Source organism: Emericellopsis cladophorae (genome assembly GCF_022114955.1).
Source record: "Emericellopsis cladophorae strain MUM 19.33 chromosome Unknown NODE_45_length_187309_cov_120_362465, whole genome shotgun sequence".
Classification (NCBI taxonomy): Eukaryota; Fungi; Ascomycota; class Sordariomycetes; order Hypocreales; family Bionectriaceae; genus Emericellopsis; species Emericellopsis cladophorae.
The window spans coordinates 102136-118996 of record NW_026250970.1 but is presented as its reverse complement, the minus strand read 5'-3'; the positions used below and the strand labels follow the sequence as shown (position 1 = coordinate 118996).

Sequence of the window (16861 nt, the reverse complement as noted above, 5' to 3'; positions counted from 1 at the left end):
CTGTGACGCCCCTAGCACGTGAAAGGCTTAGTGCGTCACTCGACGCCCTCCATGTGCCTGGTTCCCAAAGAACTTACCCTGCACGTGACCCAACGGGAAGCTTCTATATGCTCAAACTCTTCCCATGATTGCTTTCGGGCACTGAATATCTTGCGAAGTATCCTTCGTCGCTTTACCCGTGCCTAATGGTATTGTGCACTACCTGAAAGAATCAACAACATTGTTCGTCGCAGCGCAGCAAACCAACATGAGCGTGCCCAGAGGTTTCGCAACAGCATCAGTCAGTGTTTTGCAGCTGGACAGTTTGGAGGCACATATGAATGCACGATCCCAATAATAGCAAGCCTAGTGGTAATTATATAATTTCACGAATAAGCAGGAAAAGTCCAACACGGCACGAAAGCTAACATTTGGCCTGGCTGGTAGGTAAAGTATGTTCCCAGACAGGTTAGCGCGGGAGCGACACTCCAAATCCCATCCATAAAATAAATCCCCACGTCGAAAGCCGCAGCTGTGTAAAGCCGGCGCGCTCTCTGTCGCGTACTTCGCCCTATCATCATCACCCTCAGCCCTATAACCATCCGCAACGTGGTGGACGATTTGTATTTTTCTACCACCACACCTAAGACGATTCCTATCCATAACGTCCTGGAAACCGAGAGCCATTGCCCATCATGGCACCCACCAAAGCTCAGGCAAAGCACAAGGCTGCCACCGCTACCAACGACTTTCAGTCTTTCGTTACAAACGGTACGATCGCCCTCCTCCAGTGTCCACCACGTGATTGCGCACCCCGGCTAACATGGCGCCTCTTCCTAGCTCGCGAGCGCAAGCGAAATGAAGACCTCGCGACAAAGATCTTCTCCACAAAGTCCCGTCGCCAGAGTGCTCCCTCAACCCTCAAGTCGCAGAAGACCCCCGGTGGCTCCCTAGCCAGCCGTGTGGGCGTCAAGAAGGTACTCCCTTGCCCATACTGCCCAGCTGTCTCCCTCTCCCGAGACCTATTCTGACCATGGAGAAGAAGCCCCGTGCATCACTGGGCTCTCGAGCAGCTCCGGCGCCCGCTGGCAACGTCAACGGCGAATGGACCCATGATCTACACAACACCGTCAACAACGCCCGCTCACTCAAGTCCCGCATCACCAATGGCAGCGCCAACGCCAAGGCACCGCCCACAGGTCCGCGCGGCAACAAGGCGGCACGACGCGCAACCGCTCTCGACCGCATGGATCTCGACTCGGCCGCCGTCCAGTCGCAAGCCAACATTAGAAGCCCCCCTCAGGGCATATCGATTCGCGGCCTCGCGGGGCCCTTCACCGTGATGGGTCAGAACTTTGCCCCGGGAACGACTGCAGCGGACGTCGAGAGCGCCATGACCCCGATCGGCGGGCCGATGGAGCAGTGCAGAGTCATTAAGACGCAGCCGTTCATGGTGGTGGAGATGGTATTCGCTTCGCGGGAAGGGGGCGAGAGAGTCATTGAGACCTTCAACGATAAGACGGTGAGCCTTTCCCCTAGAAGCTGGGTCTCGTATTTACTGACACTCTCCTTCGTCAGGCCGATGGTCGAAAACTCAAAATGTATCCCAAGATCGGCGGCGGGGAAGCCAGCACGACGGCGACACGCGCATCCAGAGCCGAGGAGCAAGTCGTCGATGGTTCCCACGGCTTCCCCGACCCCAAACAGACCCAGAGGCTGTATAGTGATAAAATTGTCAGCCACCCAGCTGGGAGGGGTCGCGGACGCGGACAGCGCGGTCGAGTGGGGGAATAGATGGACATCTCACTTGATCTGAGCGCCCGTGTGCGAAAAGATGATTGGGCTCAATGGGCGACATACAGGTGCATACACAGGAGTAGGTAGGTAAGGTATTCGGATACCAGGCGTTTCGGGATTCCGCACGTGCAGTCATCAAGCCAAACAGATCTAAGGTTAACTTTTTGTTCACCGACGCCCCCTTTTTACGTCGCGCCATCGCCATCGACATGGGAAATCGTATATATTCGCTGCCTCGTGTCCCTTTACAACAGTCGGACACAGTGTTTGTCGCTATCGACGAAAACGCCCAGGAGTGGCATCAGCCTATCCCTTGCTGTGCAATGCCATGCCATGCCATCCTGATCTTCGTACATACCGATACCCACGCATGGGCACAGGGCCGCCCCTGTGAATCGCTATCATATTCGCTTCATGAAGGACGCTATTAACGATGGTTGAGCCCAGTCCATACAATTCCCAGACCGGTTATTATTCCCGCGACTATCGCAATAATCTACTGATTGTTAGCTGAAGTTCATATTCGCCTAATGAGCACGTATACTATACCCATGCTGCGTTGCGTATAAAGGCCATTGTCTCGCTATACACGTCCGCGATAGCGATATATACGACCTGCCAAACGTAAGTATACTTCTTATAACTATGTTGAAGATGAGACACATACCACGGCAGTCGAATTCCTTGCAAACTATGCCAGGAACTGTAGAACGTGGTGCCCAGCAGAGGCAATCCTAAGCCTCGCTTCGTGAGATAGGCCACGTAATACACGTAGGTTGTAGATGGACGGCCTATAATCGTTCATCTCCGCAACGATTCTTGGTGCCATCTCTGCAGCAATTCTTGGTGCCATCTCTGCAGCGATTCTTGGTGCCATCTCTGCAGCAATTCTTGGTGCCATCTCTGCAGCAATTCTTGGTGCCATCTCTGCAGCGATTCTTGATGCCAGCTTCACAAAGAACTCCTCCAATTCTTCAAGCGTGAGGTCGCCGACTCTCTTTGGGGCTTGGTAGGGTGCCATAGTAGCAGGTTGTGGTGGCAGCTTATAATCGATTGTGGTGGTGGTTACTTGTAATGTATCGAGCGGAATTCGTGGGCAGAGTAAAGGTATTGTTATTGTAAAGTCTAGAAGAGGTGGTCGGAGGTGAGGCTTTATGCCTGGTAAATAACGTATATTTTTAGAGTTTGGTTTAGAGTTTTGATGACAGCGTGGCAGATGATCGTGGCAAGGCCGACCGGACGCATCGCACACTGCGGACCGCTGCGAGTTGGAGTCGGAGCATGGCCTAGCCCCGTTGGCACCCAGTGAGGCTTGGAAGATCTCGTCGCACCAGGCCAGCCTCTCAATGCCATGGATTCTGGTTACCTCCCATGAAGCCTTCCTCCAGTGTTCGCTCCTCCAGGTTTCGTATGAAGTCGCGATTGCTCCGGCTGCCCTGCTGAGTCCTGCTCGTCCTTCGCTGGGCACCCCTCGAAGAGTCCACTACTTGCGATCCATCCGCGGTCGGCGGATAGTACGCCGGACTCGGTTGCAGGCGAATGGGGTGGCTGGGATCCAAGTGGCTAGCAACACGCTGAATAGCGGCCGGGATACCGCTCTGCTGTTGCTCCATAGTCGAGGCACGCTGTCTGTTGGACCGTATGCCCTGCTGTTGGTACACGTTTGGTTGAGGCATGTTGCCATATTGACCGCCTTGCATTTGCTGCGGTTGTTGCGGCTGCTGCTGCGGCATGACCATCTGACCGTACTGGTTCTGTTGACCGCCATAGGCAGGAGGCATGTTGCCGCCGCCGGGTGAGTACACGTTGTTGCTGACATACACTGGCGCCTGCGGGTGAGCCGACGGAGGGTATTGGCCTCCAGGCACGGGTCCATATGCCCCTTGTGCGGTCGATGCCTGGGCCTGGGCTGCCTGGGCCCTTTGCTTACTCAAAGCCTCAGCTTGCTGCTGTTGCTGGGTGCCCGGAGCAGGTGAGCGATTGAGCGAGCTCGATTTCAAGTTCATGGGTGGCACGAATGGGCCTTGGAACTTTTGCTGTGTGATGAAAGGATGCATCTTGGCCTGTTGGGGCGACCACCGCTCAAGCGGGTTGATCGTAAGCAGACCCCTGACAAAGTCGATAAAGGCGATGCGGTTGCTCATCTCTGAGGACGGATTGGTTAGCAATGTCTTGAATCAAGTCCTGATTAATTTTCACTTACCTCTGTCGATCTCGCTCTGTTTCATGTTCTTTCTGGGCATGGGGTACGTCTTGATGATTTCGGGCAGAGTATTGGCCGTGAAGTAACGCTTGCTAAGCTGCTCTTTCGTGGAGTGCTCTCTTGCGTACTGCTCCATACTCTTGAGCTGGTAGTTTCTCCGACCAAACTCATCCTGCCTCTTTTCGAAGAATTCGCCAGACTGCTTGCCCATTTCGAGCATCCAGTTGGGCGGATTGCCCATCATCTCGACAATTCTGGAGACCTGATTGTACTCGGACGAGCCGGGGAACAAAGGCAATCCTAGGAACAGCTCCACCACGATACAGCCGAGAGACCACATGTCAATGGCAGACGAGTAGGGTAGGCCAAGGAGCACCTCGGGAGATCGGTAGAAGCGCGACTGAATGTATGTGTACACCGTCTGGCGCTCGTCGCAGGCTGAACCGAAATCAATGATTTTGATAATCGGGCTCTCAAGATTTTTGAGCAAGATATTCTCGGGCTTCAAATCGCAGTGGATGAGTCGAGCCTTGTTCAGCAGCGCCAATCCATTGAGCAATTGTTGCGCAAATACCCGAACAAGCGTGGTGCTCAAGCCACGGAACTGGTTCTGCTTGATGAGCTCGTATAAGTTGACGCTCAGTAGCTCGAAGACCAAGCAGAGATGCTGGCGGTGGATGAAGGTATCCTTCAGTCTCAACAAGTGATGGTCGTCGTTCTTGTCAAGTTTGGAGTTCAGCAGATCGAGCACCGACACTTCCATCATGCTCTGGTTGAAGTACGCCGTGCGGTTCTTGATGACCTTGACAGCCACGACTTCCTGTGTCTTGAGGTTCTGACACTTGACGACTTGGCCGAATGTGCCTTGACCTAGCACATCGAGGATAAGATATCGGTTCCTAGTGCCCACGTTAATACCGCTTCTCGTAATTTTAGTATTGACGTACTTGTGTCCCGCCTCCTCGGAGCCGAGGATATCATTCACATATAGGATGTAGTCGCTGTCTTCGTTGTCGTAGCCATCATTCTTCGTCCCCTTGCTTGGTTTTGTCAAGACTCGTCGAGGGTTCCGCGATGTTTCGTACTTGAATTCAGGATTACAGATGCGATAGGTGGCTGGTAGATGGCTAGTCAGGGCTTGCAGAGGCTATAAGGTGTTAGCGCAGGAATGGCTTCATTGGGATGCACCACACGTACGCTGATGAAACCTCCTTCTGGGTTCGCTCTGCGAAACGGGGGCTGCTGGCTGTTCTTTGGCCGCAAATCATTAGCGCCCCGGATCTTCCTGAACTCGGGTACCGGTCCTCGCGAAGAAGGCATCGGCGGTGGCGCTTGTCGACGGGGGGATTTGGGGTCGGCGGCATAGGACGCATCCAAGGCGGCTACTGCCGACGAAGGGTAGCCATCGTGAGTTGGCGAGTATGGTGAGAGAGGAGGTAGCTGCTGGCTCTGGCGTCCACCATAGTACGGGCTCTGCATGTACTCCCCTTGCTTCGAAGGAGACTGCCGTTGCTGAGGCGGAGGTTGGCTATACTGCGGCGGCTTTGGCGCGTAGGGAGAGGAGGATGACAGGGTATCCATTGGCGAGTATCGCTGAGCGGCAGAGGAGGAGGAGTGGTGCGACTGGTGATGAGGCCTCATGGGGTACTTCATCCCGGCGTCGTGCATGGCGACATCACCATTGCCGTCGCGAGTCTGCGGAGCTACCACCATTGGAGACGTTGCCGGATTGCTACCAGGTGTCGAGGCGCCGACCGACAGGGTTCCATAATGGTCATATTTGTACCCAGCCGGTGGTGGAGCCGACTGCTGCGGATGCTGGGGCGCGTAGTCGCGGGGCATTTGTTGTTGTTGCTGCTGCTGGTGCGGCATGCCATTGTGTCGCTGGGATGCACCCGGGGAATCAGCATAGGACTGCTGCCACTGGGGATCCATTTTGAGTCGTCGGAGGTGGGCAAGGTCGATAGACAAACTTGGCGAGCTGTAGGCGTCGGTCGTCGACTCGCCCGAGTGGCGGCGGCAGCGTCGTCACTATCGTCAGTGACGAAGCTGGTCTGAAGATGAAGTATTTAGCGCAATCGCATTCGCTCCACGAATCGTCGCAAACGAAGCTGCAAGCAAGCTGGAGCGACCTGTTGCGCGTAGGAGCCGAGCCGAAACGACTCGTGACGGGATTGTTTTCAGCAGCCAGCGACGACAGACGACTGTGTGGCGGCGGTGACAAGCAGGCAGGCACGCAGGTAGCCGAAGCTCAAGATACCTAGGTAGTACTGCGACGAGGGCAAAGAGCCCAGTGATCTGACACAGGCAATGCGGTCGAGGGACCAGGCGGCAATGTTTTTGTCGGTCGCTGTGGTCGGTCTGGGAGCAATCTTGGCTGGAAACAGCGCGAGGGCTTAGAGGAGGCGTCTGACCAAGTCGAGAAAGAAAAGGCTCGTCGACCTCAGCCAGATAGACAGCTATTGGGCTGGCTGACTGGGTTGAGAGGATGCTGCGACGTGGAGGGCCTGACTGGGACTGGGACTGGGACTGGGACTGGGACGGACCCGAGGGCGCTGGTGTCCAGCCTGGCAGTGGGGAACGTCGTAATGGCCGGGCCCTGCTGGGTGGGTGGGCGGGCGGGCGGCTACGTTGCTACGGGCCTGAAATAAAGGCTGGAGGCATCACGTCGTCTAGTGCGTTACATGTGGGATTGGGCAGCCAGCCAACAAAATGGCTGGGTTTTGAGCGTCAGAGCCCAAACATGGACCAAGGTAAAAAGCATCCCCACGCTAATACATGTACTACGATATGATGCCTCGCCTGTGATCTTCTTCCAACCTCCTGAGAGACCTGTCCGAGAAATCTGTCCGAGCTGGGTAATTTTTCGCCACGACTGGAATCGCGCCTCTGCGGAGAACCAGCAACCACCCTGTGTGCTTCAGCAGAAGGCACAGGTTGCGCCCAGTACCTTAGTCGATGAAGCGTACAGGTACCTTACTCTTGGACATTGCTACAAGTAGGCCAAGAGCATCTAGTGACATATCTTTTCGAAGATTTGGCCCAACCTTGCTGGTGCTCTCTTACCTGTACCACAGTCGAGGAGATACAATATGTAATATCGGTAGATGTGTTTTACTAAACCCACAAGAACGTAGCATAGGCTACAGCTGTCGATCCCCTGTCTCCAGCCGCAACTGTAATCCTGCCGGAATGACCAACAGATCTAGCTAGGGAGCTTCGTGGGCCCATGGCTGGTACTGCAAGAAGAAGAGAAGACGCGCCAAGCTCAGGGGCAACTGCCTACCCCCTAAAGACCGCACCACCTGACTCGCAGAATGCCTTTCGCTTTTCCCTGTATCATTTGAATTCGTCAAGTCGTCATCGTGGTCGCATCCTACATCAAACTATAGCGAGACATTAAAGAGAGAAACGTGCGAAGAAAAGGGCTGATGCTGGAGCTGCAGCTACTCGACAGCAACTGGGAATAACATGTGGTAAAAAGAGTAAACACGACAAGAAGTAAATCACCAAAATCATGATAGCCAAAGAGAATTCCACATATATCGAGCAGCCATAATTGTTCTGTCACGACAAGAGAGATGAGACGACAAACTTGAAAGGTATCCGAAGAAAGAGAAAATGTTGATCACTGCGAGTCTTACCCAGATCTTCCTCCACGCACGGCCCCAGGGAACCGTCTGTCTCGTCCAGTCCACATTTCGGTCTGGGTGCTGTTTTAAGGACGGCAATTGCGTCTTACGACTGATAGCCGCTGTAGCCATTGTTGAAGTTCTGTCCCGCAGCAGGCGGGGACCACTGAGTCTGAGGAGCTTGCTGGCCTCGACCAAAACCACCAGCGCTCTGAGGTGGTGCGTACCCCATCGGGGAACCAGGGAATCCGGCGGGAGATCCAGCGTGAGGCGCACCAAAGTTGTTCTGTTGACCGCTGTACTGCGCTTCTCGAAGTCAGTGTTGTCCCACGAGAATATCGCCATCATGCACTTACCACCATACTGCGGGTAGAACGTGGGCGTGCCGGGGAAACCGCCAGGCGTCGCCGCACTCTGAGGACTGTATGGTGAGGATGGGTCAAAGGCCTGAGCTCCAGGAGTCTTGTCCTTGCCCCACTTTTGCGCGGTCAGTCACTGGTAGGCTAATCGCTTGACGAGTTCCAACTTACGCTGCACTTGAGTGGTCGCCCGTTGACATTGTATCCATTCATCTGGCAGATAGCCATGGCGGCGTTTTCGTGTGTGTCCATCTTGATGAACGCGAAACCTCGATCCGCGTGGAAACGCGACTCCTGAACGAAGCCAAAATTCTGGAATAGAGGCACCACTTCCTGAGGAGTGGTATACGGAGTCAGGTTGCCGACGTAGACGGTGGTCTGCCAGTTTGGCGTCTGAGCCTGAATAGCATCGAAACTACCAACGCCATTCGAGGGAAACTGATGGTGGCCGTACGGAGTGGTGGGCGTAAGTCCCATGGCCTGCATGGCCTGCTGCTGCGCCATCGAGGGTTGGCCCTTTTGGTTTGCCCAGTTGCAGCGGATCGCCCTGGAACCCAACCATTCGCCATCCATCGAACTCAATGCCTTCTCGGCCTCGGGGCGATCACGGAACGCGACGAAGCCATAGCCCCTTGAGCGACCTGTTTTCATATCCCACATCACACGGGCTTCCGAGACCGAGCCAAAGGCGGAAAAAGCTTGCATAAGGATTTCATCGTTGACTTCGTTGGACAGATCCCCGACGAAGATGTGAAAATGGCCAGACGTATCCTCTTTGTTCGAAGTAGTAGACTGATACGCCCAGTTGACTCGAATTTCCTGGCAAAGGTTGTTAGCACAGTCTGGACTGTGAGCTTATGTCACGATCGTACCGATTGGTGTACTCGACGCCCATTGAGCGTCTGCATAGCGCGCTCGGCAGCTCCAGGATCATCGTACTCAACGAACCCATAGTTGAAGCCCTTGGCCTAGACCCATTAGTACAGATCAGAAAACCTTTGATGTATGATCTCAACGCACGTTCTTGTCGGGGATGATCTTGACATTCTGAACATGGCCAGTAGTCTCAAAGATCTGTCGCAAGACATCCTCAGTGACTCTCTGGTCCAACCCTCCCACGTATAGCGCCCGCTTGTTCGGTTCTGGCGCGGCGCGTCGAAAGCCGCCCCCGGAAGTTGGAGACATCATGGCCGAATTGTCGCCTCCTGACATAGGGGAGGTGAGCGCTGTCGGGATCGGATTGGTGTTCTGGGGGATATGAAGAGGCGGGGGCGGAAGTTGGGATGCGCCAGGCTGCCCATTCTGACCATTGTCGAAGCCCTGCGCGCCTGCGCCGGGTTGCGACCCATGAGGAAGCTGGCCGGCCGCCGAAGGAGCGTTGTTCTCAGCCATGATGGTATGATGATGGTGGCGGTGCGCAAGCGAAGCGTGTGCGGCATGCAGCTGCGTATGTCTAGCGCAGTATTCGTTTGCTTACGCGCGTGCACGAGCTAGGAGACCTGTCGTTTAAGAGCCGACTAGCCAAAAATTCGTAAAGTAAAGGTCGGTCGTAATCGTGGACAAACACAAGATCTGGGAGCTTGGCATAAGTGACAGCAAAGACACGCCTGATGATGGTTGAGAGATGACAGGAGACGGAAGAAAAGCTAGAAACCAGCAAAGCAGAACAAAGGATAAGGAAACGGACACAAGAAGGACCTGGCCCTGGAATCGCAAGATGCCCTTTTTCTCAAAGTATGTTCATGTAAGAGTGGAGGTCACTGGTCAGAAACTCCAGTCAACATGAGCTCGAAAGGCGGACCGCACCAGGAGTGCCTGATGAGGGGAAATGCCACCAGACCGCCCCTGTAGCATCATGTGATTGGTCACATCTGGCTTCAATTTGAATTGCCCTTTCTCCAGGACACCTGTATGGCTCACCGAGACGTCGCCAAGGTCCCAATCATCTCTTTTCAGTCGAGTACTGACGATTCAAAGTTGTACTGCTGACGATTCCTAGCTCACTGGGGACGCTGGGACATCCCAAGCGCCTCGACATGGGGACTTGGACCCTGATAGCTGCTAGGGGTGAGACAGCCTGCTTATCGATAGAGGCTGAGGGTCATAGGGAGGCTACGTAGGATCAAGTCTAGCGGGATCAGTGCGCTAACCGCCCCACCAAACTCCAGTCACGGTCTGGACACCGTAGCCGCCGTGCATAAAGCCCGCCTTATGCAAGTCGCCCGAGGTTGTTCCGGTCCGGGAGACACTGGAATTGGAGCTGGAGCTGGGGCACAGTGCAGCAAGCCGCCGCTGGCAATTATAATGGGGCCGCGACTTCACGTGCAACCACCGTCAGCACGTTCTGTTCAGCAAACACTACTTGTACGAACACCTTACATGGTATATCATTCACAACGTGTTTTCATATTATTTGTCCACACTTCCTCAACAACGCGCCATCGACCCGGTCATCACCTTCTGCCAGACCTTTGGTCGTCGTTGACGAGAGCTGATACAACTTTCAATGGAGCCTCAAGTGAAGGAGTCGCTGGACGCGCTCCAGAACCTCTTCAACGATGTGGTATGCAGTCACTTGGACTCCTCTAGAATGCACACACTAATAGTTTGCGCAGCTCATCCAGACGGGGAAAGCGCTTCGTGCGCAACACCGAGAGGCCCAGGGCCAGGTGGTCGCTGAACCACCGCTAAAGTTCCCTGAAACCCGTAGTCTATTCTCACAGGCTTTGGACAATCTGGAAACCGAAATTGTGTGTCTTGAACTTGGGTTGGCAAGAGTTGGAAAATCGCTGACTTCAGCAGGTACAAGCAAAGTCTGTCTTTCAACGCGATATCACCCGCCTACAGACAGACACCACCCAAACTGTGACCCAGCCAGAGCCAGTCCAGCCCCAGACCAAGTCACCCCTCTTAATAGATGCTGAATCTTCGCCACCAGCCATCAAACAAGATGTCGACATGTCTAATCAAAATGTCAATAACAAGGCTGTGGCCCCTTTTCCGGATATGGGTATGGACTCTATTGAGCCAAAGACCGAGGAGATCAAGGATGAGCCGAAGCAACAGTCTGAATCTCAAGCGAAATTTGAGGCTCCCCCAGTTGCTCCCATGTCAGCAGAGAACCAACTCGAGTGGACTGTCTCGAACCCCGGCGAGGCTAAGCCTGAGAAGACCGAGGAACCCACCATGGGCGAACCGACGCCTGCTGACTCTGCAGCATTCACAAACATGGAATTCACATTGGTGCCAACAGACAGTGGCCCGCAGGGAAGCAACAATGGGCAATCCCAGGGCAACGATGGAAGCACAGGACCGAACGCCTTGGACGGGATCAACTTTGGGGATTTTATGCCACCAAACGAGCCGGCAAACAATAACAGACAGCCAGCCTTCGATATAAATACGGTCACGCAGGGGGGTAACGAAGCAAACAACGCCACGGAGACCTCGGCGCTGGATGACTTTGACTTCTCTACTACTGGCCCCGCACCCGATATGACCTGGGACGGCGATGGGCTGGATTTCGACTTCAACACTGAGGATAACACGTTCAACGACCTCATGGACAGCCATGAAGCTAATTACGACGGTGGCCAGTCAAACGGATATAGCATTGAAGGGCAGAACGATACATTTCATGCCGACTTCCTGGACATGGAGTCATCCAACGGGTTTTAGGATGACGCCTGGTGAACTCAATCGACGGTATATGGAGTTCAGAACGAACAAACCAAAGTCATTCAGAGACAAGGCCGACTATGGGCCTTGTGTTACGTTCCACATCCGACCTAACATGCCTTTGAACTTATCGTTACGCCAATCCACCCAATTCCTATCAAGGGCAGCAAAAAAGTCCTCACGGTCGATGATGCCCTCTCGAACATAATATGAGCCGGCAACACTCCAGAGAGCCCAGTCCGCGTCATTGTTCTCAAGATACTCCACCAAACACTCGAGATACGCATGGTCTTCGTCGGACAAGCCGTCATTCGGTCCGCCGGTCATGCCTACGCCGAACTCTGAAAGCCACAGAGGACCCTGCTGCTCAGTACTATCAGCAAGTACGAACCCGAACAAAAAGCCGTACTGCGCCTTTTTGATAGCACAGCTTCCCAAGTTCGGCGTGTTGACAGTGAAGCTGTACACATGAGCGTCCCATACATTCTTGCCCTCCCAGTCCTCGGTCGGCATCCTCTGCTCGCGCAGGGCGCCGAGATTGTTGCCTCCGTCAAGACCACCGATGGAGATCAGCAGGTCAGGGTTCGCAGCATGAACCAGGCGAGCCGCGGCAGGCATCTTCTCAAACCACTGTTCGCCGCCCCAGGGGATCTGGATGGCCTGGGCGCGAAGCTCGTTCCTAAGAGACATGCCCACAACACCCGGACGACCTACCGACCACTTTGCCATCGCCTCGAGACCATCAAGCCATGGCTGCGTCTCAAAAAACTCGCTGTTTGCCGGGACGTAACCAGGAGCGTCCTTCCACCAGCCATTGCCGTCCTCAAGGTTGCAGCACCATTTTGCCTTGCTCACGTGGTTGTCCAAAAAAGTCATGAGCCCCCTCTCCCAGAGTGCATCCTCCACGACACCGAACACGTCCAGGCACGAGGCCTTGGCAAGGAATGGATTCTTCCCGACAGCCATCTTGTACTGATTTATCAAAGCTGCCTCGTCAACGCCGCCTGAACTTGCGCCAATCCGGAACGATTTCTCAACGTTTACTTCAGGGTGGAGAGCCATGTCAACTGAGAATGTCAGGCGCACACAATTGAACCCGGCGCTAGCAATCCAGTCGGCGATGTAGTTGACGCTCTGCTTGCTCAGACCTTCGGGAATGTTCGGCTCCATGTGCCCCGGCCAATTGATGCAACGAAGCTTGACGTGAGCGCCGTCAGTGTCCACGATCCATCGTCCCGAGGAGCTCAGAGGCAAATTTGGCTTCTGTGCAAGGACATTCGGCAGGGCCAATGCCCCCACCGCGCAGGGCATCAACTTCATTTGGGTCGCACGTTGTATCTCGCGTCGAACATGTGCAGTGGAAGTAGAAACGCATACAACAAACGCCGAGGAATGAACGACATGGATGTAGATATCGAGACGATCGCCTGTACGTCCGTACCGTAGCTGATTTATTATGCTCACCAATAATACACCTAGTGGAGCAATCACGCCTCTTGGAGCATGACCTGCAAGACGCTCCTTACACTACAATCCCAGCATCAACTTCCCGGTCAACCTGGAAACGGCACTCACAACGGCACTCGACAAGTCAGAGTGAGCATCTGAGCCGTTCACCACTCCTTTCCATGTACGTGATGTTCCATTAGCACGTCGCAAGTCATCCATTAGGGTCAATGCGATCATCTCAAGGTCACCAAAGTGACGGCTCGTTAGTGTCCGCATCTTCTCGACATGGGTGCAGGTCCAGATGTAATGGAGCCAGGATTGATTGGCAGTTGGGAGGGACATGCGCATTGAGAACGCCACTCTACCCTGCTAAAGTTGCGCTGCCTCGGACATCCAACCACTAAGAAGGATATTCACAGCGCCAGTGTGGCAATCATGGTGATGGGGGAGGGGAAGGGCAGGAGGAGAGAGTCCTGGTCGCTGCGGGGCAGGGCTGCTGACTGAAACAAATGACGGGTGTCGCCGCCCAAGTTGAATGCTTTCAGGGTGTCAATCGTGACTAGTAGATTTTTAGTGTCACTCGTCCGCACAGAAAGTCCTGACGGACATACAAAGTGTGAAAAAGAGGTGCTAGTGCACGTACGCATGTGTCTGTTCTGATGGATTACTAGTTGTAGGTATAAGGGATATACAATATACGGGATAAGTCCCTGTGCTGTGTCGAAAGTAGGGAACTCAACGTGTCGAACGATCGCTGTTTCTATCTGCCCTGTCCAGCAGATGTGCGCCACTCAACTCTTATTAGCTAGACCCCTCACAAGGTGGATTGTACAAGCACGTCTGTGCCATACGAGTTGGGTCGGTGATTGTGGTGCCACCGACCAAGCGACAGGGTCTAGGGAAATATAAAGGCTGACATGTAGTAAGATGTCGCAAAGTCGCTATTTTCGTAAATTCGTAAAGAAGCTGAGCTCATGTGCCCCAACCATTAATTAGTGCGCAAGCTGCTGCTGTCCTTCGGCGGCAATCCGAGCCTCGATCTCTCGCCTTTTGGCCAAAAGGCTCTTGAAAGCACCGACGCATTGAACGAGCGCCTCTTCGTCGTGTGTCGCAAATTTGTAGCTTTTCTCTTCGGTGATGATTTGTAGGCAATTTGTCTTGCTCCTGCTCATCGGATCTATGTCCACAACATCGACTATTGCAGATAGACGGAGGATCCGCTGTGCCGTGTATTCTTGCTGGTTCTTGTACAGGATAAGGTTACGAGGGCGCAGCACTCCCCACAGATGCTTCCACTGCCGGACGCCTCCCTTGGTTCGTAGATGGTAGAGCCAGCCTTGCCAAATGACGCGATCGGGATCCATTTCAGCGGCCGCCGTGCTTTGATGACTTGAAGACCGGTGCAGAGGGCTGGCGCGAGGATATGAACCGGCCCCAATGGTGTCGCTCAATGGCGGCGCCCGCGATGCGCTGGCGGATAAGCTCTCGAAAGATGCGGCCGGTAGACGCACAGTAGCTTCGTTGTCGGAAAAGTCGGAATGAGACGCGAGTTCGTTGCCAGACAGCCCCGACAGCCCGGATGACTCCATGTGTGATGACTTCCTCCGGCGAGGCACAGGAATCGGTATGGACGGGCTGATCGGCTCGGGCGTGCTTGATAACAAGAACTCATCATGCTCGCCCAGCTGCCCTAACACTGCCGAGCTGCCAGGTGTATCTCGACGAGCTGCAGGGCTGGCTAAGGACATTTCTTCCTCTTCTTCCTCGATGCGCGCCTCCTTGCGGATCAGTTGTACCCATTCTTCAGCCTCTTTCTGCGTGGGAGCCTCGAAGTGGAAGTTCTTGGAGGGCGAAAAAAGACCAAATACGTGTTCGCGCTTGTGTTTGGGATCTTTGAGGAACGCGACAGCAGTCAGGTCGTTCAAGTAGATCTGATGTCGCAGTTTGTCCTCCTTCTCGTCCTTGTATATCGACAGTCGGTTGGGGCGCATGACAAGGTAGATCGACTTCCAAGACTATAGAGTGTGTTAGCGACGACGAATCGGACTAGAGGGAGGCTATTTAATTTCCTTGGTCTTGCGCGTACGTCTGCGGAGCGATCCGCTCTTGAGGACACGGTCGACCGCAAAAGACCCATTCTGATTGACCGGCGTCGAGCTTTCGGTCTCTGGGCGATTCATATTGCGAGGCTGCTGTTCTTGATGGCCAGATCCAGGACCAAGCTTTGCGGCGATGCTGCGAGGCTCTTCGTGTCGCTGGACCTGGACCTGAACGAGGCTCTGTGCCATGTCAAAGGACTGAACAACAGGTATAATCAGGTAGGGCTGGTGATGTCGGTGGTTTAAAGCGTGGCGCTGACTGTTTCAGTATGCACTCGCGTGTCGTGTGCTTTGAGTGTCACACTGTATGTGCCCAGACAAACTGCAACGCCTTCTGATCATACGTGCGATGCCTGTAGCGGTGTCCGCGGGTCCTCGCATTCGAGCGGCCAGAATTGTTGACACCTAGATGTAGAAATAGACGGAAGGCGCCGCTGTCGATGGAGCTTGCGAGGCGGTACGTTTGCGTGGTGGGAACAGTGGTCGACGAGGCAGTGACAAAACAAGCTTCGGGTTTTGGTGTCCAGTTGTTGATGCAGAAGGCACGGTTCGAGACAACGGGAGAGAGTGGGAGACGTCCCGGGTTGATATGGCGGAATGTGAATGATCAGCAGACGCCGGGTGGGTGTTCGGGACGCTGGCGTAGCGTCTATTGCACGACCTTGGCCTAGTCTAGAAAACGAATGGTGCATTCGCCAACTAGATAACTGTCCTTTGATCGGAGTCGTTTCAGGATTTGGCTGAGACCATCGAGTGGCGTTTGTGATCTGGAGTGCCGAATGCATTGAGCTTGTCGGAATGCAGCTTCCACTCGTTGAATCAATCGAAGCCGCTAGACTAGGACAGGATGACTGGAGTCTCACCAGAGCGTCTCGGGAGGTGGCAGGCGCTATTGACGTCACCAGCCAATGAAATGCGTGCATCACCCCAGTGGGATACCTCTGGCCGTGGTTAGGGGCTGCGCTGAAAGTGTGATCCGCGTGTAATTAATTAAGGGAGATGTTATCAAGCATACCACATCTGTTATTGAGCATACCAGGTGGGGCCAAGTGTGGCGTGAGCTGCAGCAACCCCCTTTTAGCCGTAAATCCACCGTAGCGTAGCTTCAACTTGACGAACCTGTACATATTACCTTTGAGGTTAATTGAAGCTATCGCTAACTTTGATTATGGCTAACAACGCTGCCCTGCGGGCGTTGTTCGGCCAGACGTACCTTTCCTTCGAGGCCGCGAAGGCCGCCGCGAAGGCCGCCGCGACCGCGATTGTAAAGACCGAAGGCCGACCCAGACTTTGAATAGCAGATAGAACAGTCAGACCTCGGGCTTTATAAGGCTGCCGCGGATGATATATAAACGACGGCCTTGATCGACGAGATAGATATGTTCTTGGCCGAGAATTAGGTCAACCTTAGCACTATCAATAGGTACGCCTATTTTCGCATCGCTAGCAGCCTTATCGCGGCATCTGAATTCATTCCATTGATACACACAGCGTAAGTAGCAACATCCCTCGAACGCAGCCAAATTTGGCTGCGGGGCAGGGAGTCGTTACGCCACAGCGTCTGCCACACTTGGCCCCACCTGGTATGCTCAATAACAGATGTGGTATGCTTGATAACATCTCCCTTAATTAATCAATTAAACATCATCATCAGACACTGTAAGG

General features: G+C 54.1%; 6 protein-coding genes across 6 annotated transcripts; 2 read left to right on the top strand and 4 right to left on the bottom strand.

The window, feature by feature from the left end:
- Positions 1-674: 674 nt before the first annotated feature.
- On the top strand, positions 675-1773 carry J7T54_002816 (putative RNA-binding protein-like protein; the record flags this gene model as incomplete). The annotated part of the gene is made up of 4 exons (XM_051508527.1): positions 675-750; positions 820-956; positions 1022-1501; positions 1558-1773. 4 exons carry the CDS (start codon positions 675-677, stop codon positions 1771-1773), a joined length of 909 nt encoding a protein of 302 aa, XP_051360404.1.
- A 1346-nt stretch (positions 1774-3119) lies between these two features.
- J7T54_002815 (Dual specificity protein kinase YAK1) lies at positions 3120-5914 on the bottom strand (the record flags this gene model as incomplete). Its single annotated transcript, XM_051508526.1, has 4 exons — positions 3120-3922; positions 3980-4878; positions 4927-5126; positions 5177-5914. 4 exons carry the CDS (start codon positions 5912-5914, stop codon positions 3120-3122), a joined length of 2640 nt encoding a protein of 879 aa, XP_051360403.1.
- Positions 5915-7717: 1803 nt separating this feature from the next.
- On the bottom strand, positions 7718-9362 carry J7T54_002814 (Oligouridylate-binding protein-like protein; the record flags this gene model as incomplete). The annotated part of the gene is made up of 5 exons (XM_051508525.1): positions 7718-7920; positions 7968-8088; positions 8142-8789; positions 8843-8938; positions 8991-9362. 5 exons carry the CDS (start codon positions 9360-9362, stop codon positions 7718-7720), a joined length of 1440 nt encoding a protein of 479 aa, XP_051360402.1.
- Positions 9363-10476: 1114 nt separating this feature from the next.
- On the top strand, positions 10477-11648 carry J7T54_002813 (uncharacterized protein; the record flags this gene model as incomplete). Its single annotated transcript, XM_051508524.1, has 3 exons — positions 10477-10533; positions 10586-10720; positions 10773-11648. The coding sequence occupies 3 exons, from the start codon at positions 10477-10479 to the stop codon at positions 11646-11648; spliced, it is 1068 nt and encodes a 355-aa protein (XP_051360401.1).
- Positions 11649-11726: 78 nt separating this feature from the next.
- Positions 11727-12818, bottom strand: J7T54_002812 (Endoglucanase-like protein; the record flags this gene model as incomplete). The annotated part of the gene is made up of 1 exon (XM_051508523.1): positions 11727-12818. The coding sequence occupies one exon, from the start codon at positions 12816-12818 to the stop codon at positions 11727-11729; it is 1092 nt and encodes a 363-aa protein (XP_051360400.1).
- A 1271-nt stretch (positions 12819-14089) lies between these two features.
- On the bottom strand, positions 14090-15234 carry J7T54_002811 (putative PH domain-containing protein PB16A4.02c-like protein; the record flags this gene model as incomplete). Its single annotated transcript, XM_051508522.1, has 2 exons — positions 14090-15112; positions 15184-15234. The coding sequence occupies 2 exons, from the start codon at positions 15232-15234 to the stop codon at positions 14090-14092; spliced, it is 1074 nt and encodes a 357-aa protein (XP_051360399.1).
- Between the last annotated feature and the right edge of the window lie 1627 nt (positions 15235-16861).